Here is a 19189-nt window from a genome sequence, read left to right as displayed (position 1 = left end):
CTGATAGGCTTGATTAAACTTCACTGGCTACTGATTAAATGGCGTACACAGTTTAAGATCTTGACATTGATCTATAAATGTGTAAATAATGCGGCACCTATTACCTTATCAACTTTGTTAAGAATATACTGCCCAAAAAGGCTCATCCGTTCAAACAATAAATTATTGCCTGATGCACCATCTGTGAAATATATACAGTTGGATGATTACAGATCAAGAATGTTCTATGTGGAAGGGGCAAGACTTTGCGACCAGCTTTCAGACCAGATTTGTACACTGAAGAACTATGGTCAATTTCTAAAGTATATAAAGGCATTCTTGTTTAAAGGAGGTACTGAATTGGAAGCTTGAAGATTATGTATTGATGATATCTTTATTGGTTGCCATAACTGTTTGATTTGCTAGAAGAGCAAAAGTCTTTTTAATATGTTTGTATTGCTTGTAAACCACCTAGAATGTTTGATAGTACGGTATATAAAATGTGAAATAAATTAAATAAATAGAATATTCAGCAGATATAACTGGCTGTCTCACGCTGAATATTAGCATTTTGCTGGCTAAGTGATATTTAACTGGCCAGGAGCTGTTCCTGGTCGGTTAAATAGTGCTGAATATCAGGCCCTATCTTTACAATTCCTAAGTCCTTAGGTAGGGCTCAAATTGCCATGTGCATAAAACCAAAGGTTGAGAAAAACAGCTCACATTGCCATGTGCATAAAACCAGTCAAAGGTTGAGAAAAACAGTTCAAGCTTTGATTTTATATATAATTGTTATCTCTGGTGTATTATATTCCAAATTGTGGTGCATCTGAATTTTAAAGAAAATCTTAATGTTTTGATTATATGTTCCCAATAATTTTTACATACTTGAAGGCCATATTTTTTGCATATATGCTAATGTACATATCCACACTCACACACACTTAATATATATTTGTTTAGTGATAGAAATACATATACATATAGATGGTTGCTGGTTGCTTGTATATTGAATGGATCTAGTTGTGGGATGTTTTCTGCTGTATTGGGGTTTCCTATACACATATTTTAAAAATGAAAGTGTGTACAAAGAAGAGATTGAAAAATTTCCAAATGCCTTTAATTGTTAGCTTCTCCCAATTGCTGCTCGATCAAAGGTCTTCCTTTGAAGTCAGAATGATTGAATATTTTAACACCCAACAGAAAGGACTTAACAAGGATCTGGGGTTCCTAGCCCATTATAAACCATAAAGCTGTATGTCTCTGTTGATCACCCCACCCCTCACCTATCCACACCCATCCTGTTAGAATATCAATGATATGCTTTGATGTCCCCATGCATACCTCCTACCCACCCCCATCCTCCCACCCTGTCAGACTGTCATAGTAATGCTTGAATATTTTCACTTATATACACTGTCAGCTAGCACATTTGCTTATTTCCGATCTGACGAAGAAGGGCAACCTTCGAAAGCTAATCAAGAAATGTATTAAGTTATGTCCAATAAAAAAGGTATCATCTTATTTTCTTTTCCATGTTTTATTTTATTTGATTTCTATTGATAACCTTAAGAGTGGACTAACATGGCTACCACACTCCTCTACTTTTTAATGCTGAAAATCATAAATATTGGACAAAATATATTTCATTAAATACCAAAAACGTGCAGGTACATATTCAGTCGTAAAGGTGGAAAAAAATTTTTTTATTCCAAACTGACTCTTAAGCCTCAAATTGACTCAGTTATTCGCTCTGCACTCTTTGCTGTCCACCATATTCATGCCCTACGTTCTTTCCTTGTCTGCCATCTTATTTGTACTCACCTTATTTCTGTTATCTCTCATGTTGATTACTGTAACTCCTTGTATGTTGGTTTTCCTCTCTATTCCATCAAATGCATTCAGCTCATCCAGTCAACCGCAGTTAAACTTCTTCACTTTTCTCATTGCCTTGACCTTCGCCTAGAGCACTGGTTTCCCGTCAGCTCGTGTAAAGTTTAAAATCCTTTGCCTTGACTTCAAATCACATTTTCCTTCTGCTCCTGCATACCTTCACTCTGTACTGCTTCCCTATACCCCAACACGTTCCCTTTATTCCTCTACCGCTAATCTTTTGGTGATATCCTCCCTCCCTGATTTCTAGATGTCTGTCTCTGAGGAAACTTCCTGTAGCTTCCTTGGTCCTTCCCTCTGGAACGCACTTTCCTCCCATCTCCATTTGGAGCCATCTTAACGCAAAATTCAAGTCATTGCTCAAAACTCATCTTTTCTCTGAAGCCTTTGGATTAACCTGCATGTTAGTCTCTCCCTCCCTTTTGTCTCCTCCCTTCTTGACTTTGTTTAGTATTGTAAACGGCAGAGTAGCCACTATGGACCCTGTGCGGTTTATCAAGTTCTGGGAAATAAATAAAATCAGCTGATTTGTAGTGCTGTATTATCCATCTTGGAGACCTAGAGGGGCATAATTGAATGCGAATGCCCATCTCCATGGGCGTCTATCTCTGAGAACATTAATTTTTTTTTCTTACTTATATTTGTACCCCATGCTTTCCCACTCATGGCAGGCTCAATGCGGCTTACATATACAGGTACTTATTTGTACCTGGGGCAATGGAGGGTTAAGTGACTTGCCCAGAGTCACAAGGAGCTGTGCCTGAAGTGGGAATTGAACTCAGTTCCCCAGGATCAGAGTCCACCATCCTAATCACTAGGCCACTCCTCCACCCCAGGTATGTGAAGGGGCGGGACAAACCGTATTTTCGAAAAAAATGGGCGTCCATCTTTTTTCCGATAATACGGTTTGTGCCAGCCAAATGCATCGGATTTGTGTGGATTTCAGCTGGGCGGTATCGTTTTTCAGTGATAATGGAAACCGAAGGCGCCCAGCTCAAAAACGAACAAATCCAAGGCATTGGGTCGTGGGAGGGGCCAGGATTCGTAGTGCACTGGTCCCCCTCACATGCCAGGACACCAACCGGGCACCCTAGGGGGCACTTGTAACAATTAAAAAAAAAGTTAACTACCTTTGAAGTCCATAGCTCCCTTCCCTTGGGTGCTGATCCCCCCAAATCCCCCCCAAAACCCACTGCCCACAACTCTACACCATTACCATAGCACTTATGGCTGAAGGGGGGCACCTAGATGTGGGTACAGTGGGTTTTGGGGGCGGTTTGGAGTGCTCCCATTTACCATCACAAGTGTGACAAGTAGGGGGGGATGGGCCTGGGTCTACCTTGCTGAAGTCCACTGCACCCACTAACAACTGCTCCAGGGACCTACATACTGCTGTGATGGAGCTGGGTATGACATTTGAGGCTGGCATACAGACTGGAAAAAAAAGTTTTTAAAGTTGTTTTTTCAGGGTGGGAGGGGGTTAGTGACCACTGGGGGATGCAGGGGTGCTCATCCCCGATTCCCTCCGGTGGTCATCTGTTCATTTAGGGCACTTTTTTGGGACTTGTTCGTGAAAAAAAGGGTCCAAAAAAATTGACCCAAATTCGCGCTAAAAACTCCTTTCTTTTCTCGATTATCGGCCAAGGACACCCATGTGAGAATCTATCCTTCTGATATTTAAACTCTGTAGTCAGTATTTCTTGGGTTGACCACAGCATTTAATCTTTTTCCTAGATATTCAGCAGTGGGCCACACTCAGATACAAGCACTGAATGGGTGCGTATAAAGCACCATACCTGGTGCTGAATATTGGTGGTACCTAGATAAATTATGGCCCACCTTGACACCACTCCCCCCCCCCCCCAACTGCTTTGGCACTAGATAGTGCTGCAGAAAATCATTGGCTGACCCCAGTGAGTGGTACTTATCGAGGTAGAAGCCACTGGAGGAGTAGACTCATGGTTAAAGCAGAATGTGGTGAACCAGAGAGACTATAGTTCAAATCCCACTGACTCTCCTTGTGGCCTTGGGCTAGTCACATAACCCTCCATTGCTTCAGGTACAAACTTAAATTGTAAGCCCTCTGGGATCAGGGAAATACCTACTCTACTTGAATGTAACTTATATGTCCGCTGTGGAAGAGTGTCATCTGGGCAGACTGGATAAGCCAATTTAATCTTTACCTCCATCATTTACCACATGATAGCATCTTTACCTTTAGTACTGTATTCAAGATTGTTGCTTTTATTTGAACTAATTTAATTTTTCATTTACAGTGGAGTGGTAAAGACAAAGGTAAGAATTATCCTGACTTACTGCTCATGTTTTTATTGTCTAGTTTATTTATAGTAGTATAAACATAGAGGTTTATATGCTCCTAAATTAACCTCTTTGAAAATGTACTGGACCTGTGTTCCTAAACGCATGTTTCTAGTTTCACTAAGCTTCTAAATATAGGAGCCTACAAGGTTTGTGGCAACAAGGATGGATTTAGGTCAGGGAGAAAAAGTTAGGGGCATAACACTGATTTTCAGCATTAGCTACCTAAGGGGTCCTGGGGTAGGGTGGGTGCTTGTTTTTAGTGCACACTGGGTCATTTTTTACTGCGACTGGGAAAAAAGGCCTTTTTAAATGGGGGCAGTAAATGGCCGTGCACTAGAATTAAAAGTAGAGCGCGGCTATTTACTGCCTGAGTCCTTACTGCCACCTATTGACCTAGCAGTACGGAATCGCATGCTACATGGCCTCGCTGCCGATTACTGCTGAGAATGCCCACCATGGTAGAAAATAGAAAAATATTTTCTACCACGGAAAACAGTTTGCGAACGTTGAAATTATTGATGGATGGGCGCACTAATCAGGCGGTAGTGTCGATTTGCCCCGCACTACACGCACAGTAGCCCTACTTCCGCTTTGTAAAAGGGCCCGTAAATATAGGGCACATGAATGGCAGGCCCAAATATAAGAGCATAACTATTAAGCTCCTAAATTTAGCCTCATAATTCAGGAACCTAACAGGAGCCCTTATACTAAGATGCACTAAGATATGGGTTTCATGCATTTTAACATGCACTAAACCCATTTCTAGTGTGTTCCTAAAATAGGGCTTTTAAAATTTTTGCAGGTTCCACACAGATTTTTCCATTAGTGCATAAGACCTGCAAAAATATTAGGGCAAGAGCATGTACTGCCTCCTATTTAGAAGACACTAAGGGCTAGATTCTATATATGGCACAAAAAAAAGTGCTATTCTATAAACCGTGCTTAAGTACAGTTTATAGAATAGCACTTACACCTGGGAATCGCGCCTAACTTTAGATGCGGCCATTTGCACCAACTGAAACATTGCAAATATACGTACCTACATTTGGCACATATCCCTGTTATTCTATAACAATGCACACTAATTTTAGGAATGCCCCTGTTACGCCCATGCCCCTCCCATTTCTGCACCCCCCCCCCCCCCTTGTTTTCAGATTGCATTTACATTTTAGGTGTGGACCCCGTGCCTCAATTTACATGCATAAATGCCAATTAAATCAAAGTAGTGCCAATAATTGCCTGTTAAAAAGCCAATTATTGACTCTGGCTCATTATTTAATTAAATTGAGCACACACTCAAATTTGCATGCACAATTTTTGGTGACTTAGGGGGTTAGTGCTACCACATTGTCAGCATTATCCAGTTGGCATCACACATCCCTTCCAAAAACATTTTTTTTAAGTAGTACACAATTAGCATATGCAGACAGACAAATTTTCTCAAAAAGATTTAACACATTTTGCAGTAAGCCTTTTTTCCTACATTAGCACTTAACATGGTTTAGTACAAGGGCCCCTTAGATTGCTACATTAGGAGCTCAGCTTTTTAAGAATATTTGGCCCATTGTTTTTCCACTGTCAGTTAATGTAATTTGTGCAAGAATCAGTAAAGTAGCTAGATTAACATTTATGCATGACTGCATTTATGCATGAATGAATGCATACATAAATGCAATGCCTATAGAAAAAGTAGCAAAGAAAGCTGTTTGGACATTACTATATGAATTTGTATTTTTCACTCCTTGATATGATTCCTTTATTCAGTTTCCCAAAAGGTATTCCTAACAGACCAACTGAATTAAAGTTGTTAGATTTACAGTTGCACTCATCAGGGGTAATTTTATATTGATGTACATATGTAAAAAGTATGCACATACTTTTCATTGTGCAGGCTTCAGTGGATTGTCAAAATGAAAGTATGTGCATAATTCCTCTTTGAAAAATACCTCATGGAGTTATGCATGTACATTTGCATGTGCTGTTTAGCACACATACATTTTCAGGCTTAATTTTTATGCATGTGAGTGAATTTTCAAAAGTATGTGGGTAAATGCAAACCCATCCCCAGCCATAATCATGTGAATACGTTTGCTCAGTTCAGGTAAAGTTATGTGTATATTGGACATACAATTTTATAAAATCTTATTTCTGCAGCAAAGCACTATTGTACCCACAAATATGCATTGTGATAATTATTTGTGTGATGTTTAGTCATTTATACGTAAAATACAATTGGACATTTAGGATATAAGATATGAATGATGAGCAGAAAAAACCCGTAGAAATTAAAGTTTGGAACACTGAGTCAGATGGTACTCAAAATTGCCAAATAAAAAGTTAATATATCAGCACATGATCCTACTTTTCAACTCTTCCACTAAGAAATCTCTGAAAATGACAAAGTATCTTCAGGAAGGATAACTTTGTATAGGTTGCGTAGGTAGCAAAGCCAACATTTAGGTCCGCCATGTAAAACTACTAAAGCATTTTATTATAAAAGGCTTGGTAAGTATCGAGCCTTATTGAAAACATGTATAATACTACTAAAGCTAGATGTGGAAATGTTACCACATACAACGGGAAGGGCTATTTTATAAATGTACACATTAAAAAAAAGAGTGTCTTCAGTATAAGTGGCAGCATGCAGTCATATATGTGGAGATTTTGCTAGATATATCTGTACATATTGCCATATATATATATATATATATATATATATATATATATATATATATATATATATATATAGTAGATTTTCCACAGCCAGATATATTCAAGAGCATCTAATTAGGGAGCCATCCTCCAAAAGTCAAACTTTTATTCCAAGATGTTCTGAACATTAAAGAGATGAGCACAAGTACTCCTTCAAGCTCGAAGTCTCAAAGAGAAATTAGCCAGGACTCAAAGCAGGGCTAAATGAGAATGGTAAAACTTCTGAGGTATACATGTCTTGCCAATACAGAATATATTTATGCCTGGGATGCCCTCCCAGGGCACTTCTGTAAATCCTGTGCTGCTCTATATACATATGCACATAAGCACTGCCACGCTGGGAAAAGACCAAAGGTCCATCAAGCCCAACACTCTGTCTCCGACAGCGGCCAATCCAGGCCCCAAGAACCTGGCAAAAAACCCCAAATTTAATAACGATCAATGGACTTTTCCTTCAAAAATCTGTCCAGACCCCTTTAAACTCAGCAAGGCCAGCTGCCGTCACTACCTTCTCTGGCAATGAGTTCCAGAGTCTAACAACGCGTTGAGTAAAGAAAAACTTTCTCCGATTTGTTTTAAACCTACCACATTCTAATTTTATTTATTTATTGCATTTGTATCCCACATTTTCCCACCTATTTGCAGGCTCAATGTGGCTTACATGAATGGTGGAAACAAAAAGAGAATATACATTTAGTATTAACATAGGATCTTGGGTAACATGACATTGACGAAACATGACAGTAGTGTAACAAGCAAACATTACAAGACAATTCTGGATATATATGTAGGAGTTCACATTTGTTGATCTTTGTGGTATGCCTTGTCAAAGAGATGGGTCTTCAGTAATTTACGGAAGTTAGTTAATTCATAGATTGTTTTCAGGCTGTGCGGTAGCACGTTCCAGAATTGTGTGCTCAAGTAGGAGAAGGTTGATGCATGCGATTGTTTGTATCTTAGACCTTTACAGTTGGGGAAGTGGAGATTGATGAATGTGCGGGATGATTTTTTAGCATTCCTGGGTGGTAGGTCTATCAGGTCTGACATGTAGGCTGGGGCATCTCCGTGAATGATTTTATGAACTAGGGTACATATTTTGAATGTGATGCATTCTTTAAGTGGGAGCCAGTGTGTCCCCTGGTTCTATTATTGTTAGTGTAAACAAACGCTTCACATCTGTCCGCTCTATCCCGCTCATTATTTTGTAAACCTCTATCATATCACCTCTCAGCCGCCTTCTCTCCAGGCTAAAGAGTCCTAGCTGTCTTAACCTCTCCTCATAGGGTAGTCGTCCCATCCCTTTTATCATTTTTGTCACCCTTCTCTGCACCTTCTCCAATTCCTTTATATCTTTTTTGAGATGAGGTGACCAGAACTGAACACAATACTCCAGGTGTGGTCGCACCATGGAGCAATATAACGGCATTATAACATCCTCATGCTTAGTTTCCATCCCTTTTCTAATAATATTCAACATTCTGTTCGCCTTCTTAGCCGCGGCAGCACATTGAACTGAAGATTTCAACATCCTATCCACGATGACTCCCAGATCCCTTTCTCGGTCCGTAACTCCTAACACGGAACCTTGCGTAACATAGCTGTAATTCAGGTTCCTCCTTCCCACATGCATCACTTTGCACTTGTCAACGTTGAACTTCATCTGCCATTTGGACGCCCAATCCCTCAGTCTCAAGAGGTCCTCTTGTAATTTTTCACACTCCTTCCGCGACGAGACGACCCTCTATAACTTTGTGTCATCTGCGAATTTAATTACCTCACTAGTTACTCCCATCTCGAGGTCATTTATAAATATGTTAAAAAGCAGCAGTCCCAGCACAGACCCCTGAGGGACCCCACTAACCACCCTTCCCCATCAAGAATAATGGCCATTCAACCCTACTCTCTGCTTCCTATCCTTTAACCACCTCTTAATCCATAATAATACACTTCCTCCGATCCCATGACTCTCCAGTTTCCTTTGGAGTCTTTCATGTGGCACTTTGTCAAACGCCTTCTGAAAATCTAGATATACAATATCCACCGGCTCCCCTTTGTCCACATGTTTGTTTACCCCCTCGAAAAAATGCAGTAGATTTGTGAGGCAAGACTTCCCTTCACTAAAACCGTGCTGACTTTGTCTCAGTAGCCCATGCTTTTGTATGTGCTCTGTAATTTTATTCTTAATAATAGCCTCCACCATTTTTCCCGGCACCGACGCCAGACTCACCGGTCTATAATTTCCCGGATCGCCTTTGGAACCCTTTTTAAAAATCGGCGTTACACTGGCCACCCTCCAATCTTCCGGTACCACACCTGTTTTTAGGGATAAATTGCATATCTATATAAATAAAATCCCCCTTCAGATGTTCTGAAGCTCACTCCATCTGTCCTGAACTCCTGTCCTCCTGGTAGGCTAGGCTATTCGGACTACTCACCCTCAGTCTCAGCCACGCCCATCTGGGCCATAGGCCACGCCCCAACTGCACATAAAAAGCACCCTCAACATTCTAAAGCACACTCTGAGGCTTCAACAGTTTGTATGTTCGAAGCTCTGTAACCATTTTTAAGCACACTACATCTCTGCCCCGCCCTGACCTATCAGAGAAGGGAGGAGTGTCACAGCTGCACCGCTCTGACCTATCAAAGGGAACTGAAACAGGAAAAAGGAGGAGCGTCACACCGAATGACGGACTTATCAGAGGGAAGTCAAATAGAAGAAAGGAGGAGCGTCAGAGGCCAAGGGGACAGCTGTATCTACGTCTCATAGGTTTCCTTGCTTTCTTTTCAGTGTACTGCAGCTTCAGCCACTTAGGTAGGCCTAGCAAGCCTGTCAGCTACTGAATACAGAAAGCAAAAGATAGCATGTGGGAACTTGCTCCATTTTGTTCTCTGGAATGCAGTGATTATTATACAAATGGTCTTGCTTTCATTATTTTGGTAGGGACTGCCTTCATGACTGTCCACAGTCCCCCCAGTCCTGACACCTGACAGGGGGGACAGGGAAGGACACTCACTGTCTCACATACGCACTCGCACACACTCATTCTCACATACACACACGCTCTCTCACAGACACACTCACACACTTGCACATTCTCACTCTCACACAGTCACTCTCACAGACACTCTCTCAAACATACACACTCTGCGCAAATCCTTGCTAGCCCCCGTTTCATTTCAGCCAGAAACGAGCCTTTTTTACTAGTTATTAATAGTAGCTCCACAAGTTCATTTTTCAGCTCTATTAATACTCTGGGATGAATACCATCCGGTCCCGGTGATTTACTACTTTTCAGTTTGCAGAACTGCCCCATTACATCCTCCAAGTTTACAGTGAAATCATTTAGTCTTTCTGACTCGTCTGTTTCAAATACCTTTTCTGACACCGGTATCCCTCCTAAATCCTCCTCGGTGAAGACCGAAGCAAAGAATTCATTCAATTTCTCCGCTACGGCTTTGTCTTCCCTGATCGCCCCTTTAACACCACAGTCGTCATATGAGTGGCATTTGTTCTAAAATGGCTACTTACCCTTAAATTGTTACAACTAGACTATTATAATGCAGCATATATAGGATGTAAAGAGAACACACTAAGGAGCCCTTCTACAAAGGCGCCATCAGGGGCGTAGCCAGACAGCCAATTTTGGGTGGGCCTGAGTCCAAGGTAGGTGGGCATGGAATTCATGCTCCCCCGTCCCTAGACCCCCTCTGCTCTGATTTGCTCCACTCTCTGCTCTTTATCCCTCCCTCCACCTGCAAGCCCAAAATATTAAATACCTGAGCAAGAAGGGATCTAAACCCCCCCCCCCCCCCCCAGCTGAAGATTTCCTCCTGCTCAGGCAGTCAGCGCTTTTCCTAACAGCAGCCAGCAGCACTTTCCTTGAGCTGATGCCACGGCCAGCAGGCTGTGCATGCATGAAAACTAAGCATGTGCAGAGGGGCTGATGTTGGTGTCAGTTTGAGGCAAGTTCTGCCAGCTGTGGTTTGAAAGAGCACCAGCTACCTGAAGAGGAAGAAATCTTCAGCTGGTGGGGTTTAGGATCTCTGCCAGCCATAGGAAGGGTGCCAAAATTTTGGGTGGGCCTGAGTCCAAATAGGGTGGGCCCTGGCCCACCCAGGCCCACCCATAGCTACGCCACTGGCGCCATGTGTGTGCAGTGAGTGCCTAAATGAGGCTACCATGCCCCCTGGCGGTAATTTTAGATTTGGTGTGCACCCATAACGCCTGGATGACTTATTTATTTATTTCCTCCCACGTGCATCGTTTCCAGCAGTAATCAACAATTGGAGCGCACCGACCTGTCACTGCATTAAGAGCTCAGGCTGGTTTGGGCCATGCTCCGGTTTCAGTTTTACCGCATGCTCTTTTCCCGTCCTCTTAAAAAAAGCCCTTTTTTTGCAGACGCAGTAAAAACTGGCCCGGCGAGCGCCCAATACATGCGCCTACACTACTGCAGGCCACTTTTTACCACGCCTTAGTAAGAGGACCCCTAAAATTGCTATAAACCATCCAAAACACAGCAGCAAGACTGATATTTAAAAAATCAAAATGCAAAAGAGCAACAACATTGCTTGAAATGCTACACTGGTTTCCTATCAAGGTAAGCCTGTTTTTTAAACCCAGTACCCTCATTGTCAAAATAATATTTGGAATGCTAGATTTGATTGAACTATCCCCAAGAAATGCAAGCCTAGAAACCTGAAACTACTCACTTACCCAACTGTAAAAACATAACTTACAAAACCATATACACGGCTGGTTTTAGCTGGGATCCAAATGGTGGAACTCAATACCCAAGGCTACAGGAAGCATTACTAACTACCTTCAATTCAAAAAATGTTATAGTTAAATAAATAATGGAACTGATGTCCCATACCACTTTGCAACTGTGATGCACTACTGTAACTTCGCCTAACTGTAAATTATAAGCCATTTTGAACCAAAACTTGTTTTTGGATAATAGTGAGATACAATAAAACTCCACTTTTTATGGATATAAATGGCATTTTAGGTTTCTAGAATTTACTTCTACATGTCCACATTTAAGCGTTATCATTTCTAACAAATAAAGGGGCCCTTAATCACAGAACAGCAAATTGGCCCTACCGCCAGGCTCGCCTAGGAGCCCAACAGTAGTTCCAGGCCTGCTCAGCACCATTTCCAGCACTAGAAAATATTTTCTATTTTCTAGTGCTGGCGGGCAGGAAGTGGGTGTGCCTGACAGAGCCCTCTCCACCTCCTAAATAGGAGACGTTAAGGGCTCCAGCAGTAAATCGCTGCACAGCAATTTTTTAATTACTGAACGGCCATTTACTGCCCCTTTTTAAAAAAACAAACACTTTTACCCACAGTGGTAAGAGGTGGCTTTGGTGCACGGCGGTCCCATGCACCGACGCCACCGCAGGCCATCTTTTACGGCCGTTTGGTAAAAGAGCCCCAAAGGAATGTATAGAATAACTGGGCACCTAAAATGTTATGTCAAATATCTGATGTTTGAAACATGATTACTGGAGGAACATTAGAGTATGAAAGTAGTAGAAGAAAATTTCAGTTGTGATGCTTAGAGTGATAACTACCATTTGGATTGATGAATAATTACATTATTTAGAATTAAACATGAAATCACTGTATGAATGTGAGTAATTTGCTACACTGTAAATCTTTTGCTATTAATAGCACCCAAAAAGATAATGGCACTTTGAGGTTAACTAGATATGCATTAGAAAAGACCCAGGAATCTCTGCATGTGTCTTTTCTATTTTATGCAGTATAGTTTTTATATTTTTTTTATTGTTACCTGTCTTGTAGTCTACAGTGAGAGGAACGCTATAAATCAGATAAATAAATAAAGTAAATTTCTCACTTTGTTCAAGGAATCAAGTGTAAAAGTAAATCAGTAAAATGTTGTTGCTGCAAATAATTTTGAGGTCCATCATTTTAAATTAGTGGACTGAGTCAATTGTTTCATATAAAATAGTTCAGTTTTTATTGAATATTATGGGGGAAATTTTATAAACGGTGCTCAAAATTCAGCACCGAAAAAATTGGCACTGAACAGTATTCTATAATGGGCATTCCAGGATACTATGTAACACCAGGATTTGCGCTCAACTTTGGGTGCAAGGAGTTACACCAACTGAAACCAGGTGTAAATCCCAGATACCAAAATTCTATAACTGCACACATTTTAAGGGAACGCCAAGCTCGCTTTGTAGATCTGTGTGTGTATTTTGCACGGAACTGCCGTTTCTGCCCCATTTTGGTGCCTTGAATCCATTATAAAGCTTTATTTGCACTGAAAATTTGGCACAGAAGTAGCGCCTAATGTTTGGTGCCATGTGTAGAATTTCCCCTTATGTAATTGTATTAAATGTTCAGGAACACAAGAATCATATTAAAACAAAGGAGACAATCTGTTACGCAGTTCTCACACTCATAATAAACACATATACTACATAAACAGTAGCACTTATGCAAGATGCCTATTTTCTATGTTTGTGTAACATGTTAGTAATTGCTGTTCTGCACTATGAGCAACGTGCCGCCAGACATTCCAACTTGTAACCTGACTTGCCTTTGATAACCCCATGATTCTTTGGGTGTGCTTCATCCTTATTTTGCCTGCTCTCTGCTCTCACGTTCCCGATTGGGAGGCTGCCACGCAACCGGCGTGCGTTCGGGCTTTGGCCTCATGCTCCAAACATCACCAAGCCTGGGCACTTCACAACTTTTCTTCCTCTGCCGTCTGACCTTATCTAACAAACAAAGGCCAAAATATGAGCAGATTTTGAGAGACACACCAAATTTGGCAGGTATGAAGCTTCTCTTGAACCAAGAAAACAAAGTTAAGAGTTGAAAGCAGCAAAGGTATATGACACTAATGGTTGATTTTGCCGTGAGCTACTTCCACCACTCGATCATGTGACAGAGTTTGGAAGTTCATAACAAATAAGTTAGTTTCTATTTACCTGTTCCTTTTGCTTTTGGCTTTATTGCATGCCCTATAACCAAAACGCTGCCTTTTAACTATGTGTGTATGAGCTTATGGCTCTTTTATTGACAAAAAGTGAATATATTTTTTGAGGCATGAGCTAACATTGATGGGTTAGTGTGCTAACTCGTACAACAGTATTTGTGGTCTCTGTTTCACCTTTTGGTCCTCTCTCTGCTATCTTGCTTTTGTTGAGCCATCTTTTCGATCAAGAATCACATGAAAACCCCCATATAAACTACTAAAATAACAAAATTAGTCAATAAAGGTTACGGCAAGGTCATTACCAAAAGTCACCTTACTGTCTGCTTCCAACTCTGGATTAATTCAAGGATCTTACCAGTCCTTGGTTAATGTATACCCCCCCCCCAAAAAAAAAAACATGCCCCCCCCCCCCAAAAAAAAGCAAGAAAATTTCTAGAAAATCTGCATGAGCAATCTCCTACTCATAGACCTGACCAAATGGCAGAAGTAACTTTTCAGTACATGCATGATGCATGATATATTTAAGTTGAAATCCTGTAAATGATTGCCTAAAACATAGAACTTTATCTAGTTAAATTCCCTTAAGTTACTATGTGTTGAATACAACAGAAATTCTCTAGATATATATGCATGTACATATGTACATATATGACATAGTGCATCAATTTGACTTTTTAACTTAGTGTAGATGTTCTAGATTCCTCTAAATATTGGACCTAGCAATATCCATCCTTCTCTTGATGCTTTCTTTCCTTTCTGTTGCAGAACCGCATGCATGAGTCACTGAAGCTGTTTGACAGTATCTGTAACAACAAATGGTTCACTGACACATCCATCATCCTTTTTCTCAACAAGAAGGACATATTTGAGGAAAAAATTAAGAAATCTTCATTAACCATCTGCTTTCCTGACTACAGAGGTAATAAGGAGGGATTATTTAAATAATATGTACACAACTTAAACTACAGAGTGTCAGGGGGGTAATTCTATAACAGTGTGTGCCTAGAGAGCACATAATAGTAGCATATTCAATAAAAGAAAGTATATACCTACTTTTCATTACAGAATACTAATACATTGGGTACATACACGTGTATGCAGTTAGGTGTGAGCACGTACGCCAGCCATAAACCTAACTTGCAATAAATAACTTCTAGAAATATGTGCATAACTTAGAGGGTCATTTTCAATATGTGTAAGTCCGACTTTGGACGTTTTGCAAAAAAAAAGTCCAAAATCTGAATAGGAAAGAAGGTCATTTTCTTTTTCCTCTCCCTAGTCAGGAACTGTAGAAAAGGAGTGGAGGTTGTGTCTTGATAGCTTTCCCTCATCCTTCAGTACCTTGAGAGTCTGAATTAAGTTCTCTTAAACAAACCTCTGCACAGCTTGTGTAGTAGTTGGAAGAAAGCTTGCTCTGAATGCCAGGAGCCTAAGAAATAAGATGGGAGAATATATTGCACTAAATGAAAAATTAGATATAATAGGCATCTCTGAGACCTGGTGGAAGGAGGATAACCAGTGGGACACTGTCATACTGGGGTACAAATTATATCGTACTGATAAGGTGGATCGAATTGGTGGAGGGGTAGCATTGTATACTAACGAGAGCCTTGAATCAAATAGATTGAAAATTCTGCAGGAAACAAAACACTTCTTGGAATCACTGTGGATTGAAATTCCATGTGTAAAGAAGAAAAGGATAGTGATAGGAGTGTACTACCGTCCGCCTGGCCAGGATGAACAGACGGATGCAGAAATGTTAAAGGAAATTAGGGACACAAACAAACTGGGCAACGCAGTAATAATGGGTGATTTCAATTACCCTGATATTGACTGGGTAAATGTAACATCAGGGCACGCTAGGGAGGTAAAATTCCTTGATGAAATCAAGGACAGCTTTATGGAGCAGCTGGTACAGGAGCCGACGAGAGAAGGAAAATTTCTGGACCTAGTCCTTAGTGGAGCGCGTGATCTGGTTCGGAAGGTAATGGTGCTGGGGCCGCTTGATAACAGTGATCATAATATGATCGAATTTGATATTAGCTTTGAAGTAAGTGTACATAGGAAATCAAATACATTAGCGTTTAACTTTAAAAAAGGAGACTATGATAAAATGAGAAGAACAGTGAAAAAAAAAACTTAGAGGAGCGGTTGCGAGGGTCAAAAATTTACATCAGGTGTGGATGCTGTTCAAAAATATCATCCTGGAAGCCCAGGCCAAATATATTCCGCGTATTAAAAAAGGAGGACGGAAGACCAAACGACAGCTGGTGTGGTTAAAAAGTGAGGTGAATAGAGCTAAAAGAAAATCCTTCAGAAAATGGAAGAAGGAACTGGCTAAAAATAATAAGAAACAGCATAAGGAATGTCAAGTCAAATGCAAAGCGCTGATAAGGAAGGCTAAGAGGGACTTCGAAAAAAAGATTGCGTTGGAGGCAAAAACACATAGTAAAAATTTTTGTAGGTATGTTAAAAGCAGGAAGCCGGCAAAATAATCGGTTGCAGTGCTAGATGACCGAGGAGTAAAAGGGACGATCAGGGAAGACAAAGCCGTAGCGGAGAGATTAAATGAATTCTTTGCTTCGGTCTTCACCGAGGAAGATTTGGGTGGGATACCGGTGCCGGAAATGGTATTCGAAGCTGACGAGTCGGAGAAACTTAATGGATTCTCTGTAAACCTTAAGGATGTAATGGGGCAGTTCTACAAACTGAAGAGTAGCAAATCTCCTGGACTGGATGGTATTCATCCCAGAGTACTGATAGAACTGAAAAATTAGCTTTCGGAGCTATTGTTAGTAATATGTCATTTATCTTAAAATCGAGCGTGGTACCAGAAGATTAGAGGGTGGCCAATGTAACGCCGATTTTTAAAAAAGGTTCCAGAGGAGATCCGGGAAATTATAGATCGGTGAGTCTGACGTCGGTGCTGGGCAAAATGGTAGAGACTATTATTAAGAACAAAATTACAGAGCATATTCAAAAGCATGGATTAATGAGACATGGAAGGGCATAATCTAAAAGGATGCCCAAGTTTTCCTGGGGACGTCCTCGCAGGACAGCTCCAGCAAGGGGCGGGGAAACCCGTATTATCGAAACAAGATGGGCGTCCATCTTTAGTTTCGATAATACGGTCGGGGACGCTCAAATCAGCAAATTTAGGTCAACCTTAGAGATGGTGGTCCCCAGGACTTGGTCATTTCTGATTCTTGGCAATAATGGAAAGTGAGGACGCCCATCTCAGAAACGACCAAATGCAAGCCATTTGGTCATAGGAGGAGCCAGTATTCATAGTGCACTGGTCCCCCTGACATGCCAGGACACCAACCAGGCACCCTTAGGGGGCACTGCAGTGGACTTTACAAATTGCTCCCAGGTACATAGCTCCCTTACCTTCAGCACTTACCTTACATGCACTAACTGAACGGAAAAAGCCCTTCCCTTACCGATCCCTTAGTGATTCGGAAAGGAACGGGCATGCATGAAGGAAATTGTTTGCAAATGAGCTGCCCGCTGTTAGCTCGTTTGCACACGATTTCCTTCCTACGTTATGCGTGACTGCTCTGCGCATGCCAAAGACGGCTTCATACATGCAGACAAGCTGCATGTATAATAGCCGTCTACAACCTTAAATAAATTGCCGTCTACAACCGTAGAAAAACACAAGTCCAGGTGAAAATGTCTAAGTGCTCGTCAGGGACGTCTTTTTTTTTAGTATGGGTGAAGGACATCCAAAATGTGGGTGTTTCTGTGAGAAGGATGTCCATGCCTTTGCTATGCCTCTGACACCCTCTTTATTTATTTAGATTTTGGATCACAAGTAGCAGCAGTGGGATTTGATCTAGCCACTTCTGTATTGCAAGACTAGTGCTCTAACCACTAGACTATCCTCTCCATGCTCTTGAAATTTGGCCAGCCCTGTTTGCTATGCCTCCGCTGACACACACACACCTCCCCTCCCCTCCCAGGGACCTGCATACAAGTTCAAATTGCCTAAAATAGATGCAGTAGTCTTTATAGTAGCCATAAAAACTATAATCTCGATAGAAGATGACACAGTACTTCTGAAACTAACATTTGAGGTATCCTCACTAGCTTTAGAGGCTGCAGTGTCTCATGATCTGGGAGCTTGGCTGATTCCTCTTTGGAGTCCTCAATGCCAGGGGATCATATCTTGGGTCACCTGGATCTGGGTTCTCATACTTGGCAGGTACCTTGTATGATTTGGTGAGGGCATCTGCTAAGAGCATGGCCCTTTTAGTAGCTGCTCATGGCACTCTTTAGCTGATATCTCTTATTCTCACAAAGTTACCCTTTAGGTTGCCAGTAATTTAGAGAAGTTGGCTAAAAGTCTTTCTGAGACCAAGGATCCTAGACTTCTAGAAAATAGGGTTAGATCTTTGTGAAAAGCTTAATCTAGGGGACATTTTCAGGATTCTAGACATTTGAGGCCAGGCAGATTGAACACTACACAGCATAACAGGCTTCCGTTTTATGTCAGTCCTTTCAAGGTGGTCAAAGAGAGCATAGAGACTTCTTGGTAGGAGCTGTCAGTGCTCCTAAATATTCTCAATGAAGGTTTGCAGACCTGTCCTCTGGTGCTGGTGGTAGGAGGTCATTTTAAAGTTGATTTACCAGAGGTGGGCCCAGATAATCTCAAATAAATGGATTCTCAAGGAGGTATGGGCAGACTATACCCTGGAGTTTGCTTGTCCTCTTCCCAATGCCTCAAATCAAGGCAGCAGCTGTAGGACAAACCTTGACTCGGTTAATTCAGTTAGGATTGGTAGTGCCAGTTCCACCTCAGAAAGAGAGGACTGGGTGCTATTCAATTCGTTTTGTAGATCCAAAGAAAGAAGGATCTTTTTAGCCTGTTCTAGATCTCAAGACAAGTTAATCAATTTCTCAAAATCTCAAGCTTTCATAGGGCAGTGCTTGGATTGATTATTGTAACAGTTAAGACAGGAATTTTTCATGTCTCTAGATCTCATAGAAGCGTATCTTCATATCACTATCAGAGAAGCTCATCAGCACTTTCTGGGCTTTGCAATCTTGGGTCATTATTTCCAATTTTATGTACTCCCTGTTGGTCTAGCTACAGTTTCCAGGACCTTCTCAAAGTTATGGCAGTGGTTGCAGTGGCATTGTGCAAAGAACTTATTTTAGTTTATCCTCACTTAGACGATTAGCTGATGAGAGCAAGCCTTTCCAGGACAGTGAGGTTGCCACAACACAGGTAATGCAGTTATTGCAGGACTTAGGGTGATCAACCTTTCTCCAGGATAAGTACAGGTATATTTGTGAACCAA

The 19189-nt window shown here is 41.2% G+C and overlaps 1 protein-coding gene across 1 annotated transcript in view; it reads left to right on the top strand.

Annotated features, from left to right (window-relative positions):
* GNAO1 (G protein subunit alpha o1) overlaps positions 1 to 19189 on the top strand; it is a 1102755-nt gene that overhangs the window by 1013695 nt on the left and 69871 nt on the right. The window contains exon 7 of the mRNA XM_030203709.1: positions 14649 to 14802. Coding sequence (XP_030059569.1) covers positions 14649 to 14802 — 154 coding nt within the window. The remainder of the gene's footprint in view (positions 1 to 14648; positions 14803 to 19189) is intronic.

This window comes from Microcaecilia unicolor, chromosome 5 (assembly GCF_901765095.1).
Source record: "Microcaecilia unicolor chromosome 5, aMicUni1.1, whole genome shotgun sequence".
In the NCBI taxonomy this organism is placed as follows: Eukaryota; Metazoa; Chordata; class Amphibia; order Gymnophiona; family Siphonopidae; genus Microcaecilia; species Microcaecilia unicolor.
The sequence above is the reverse complement of the archived record's forward strand: the minus strand, read 5'-3'. Positions and strand labels throughout refer to the sequence as shown.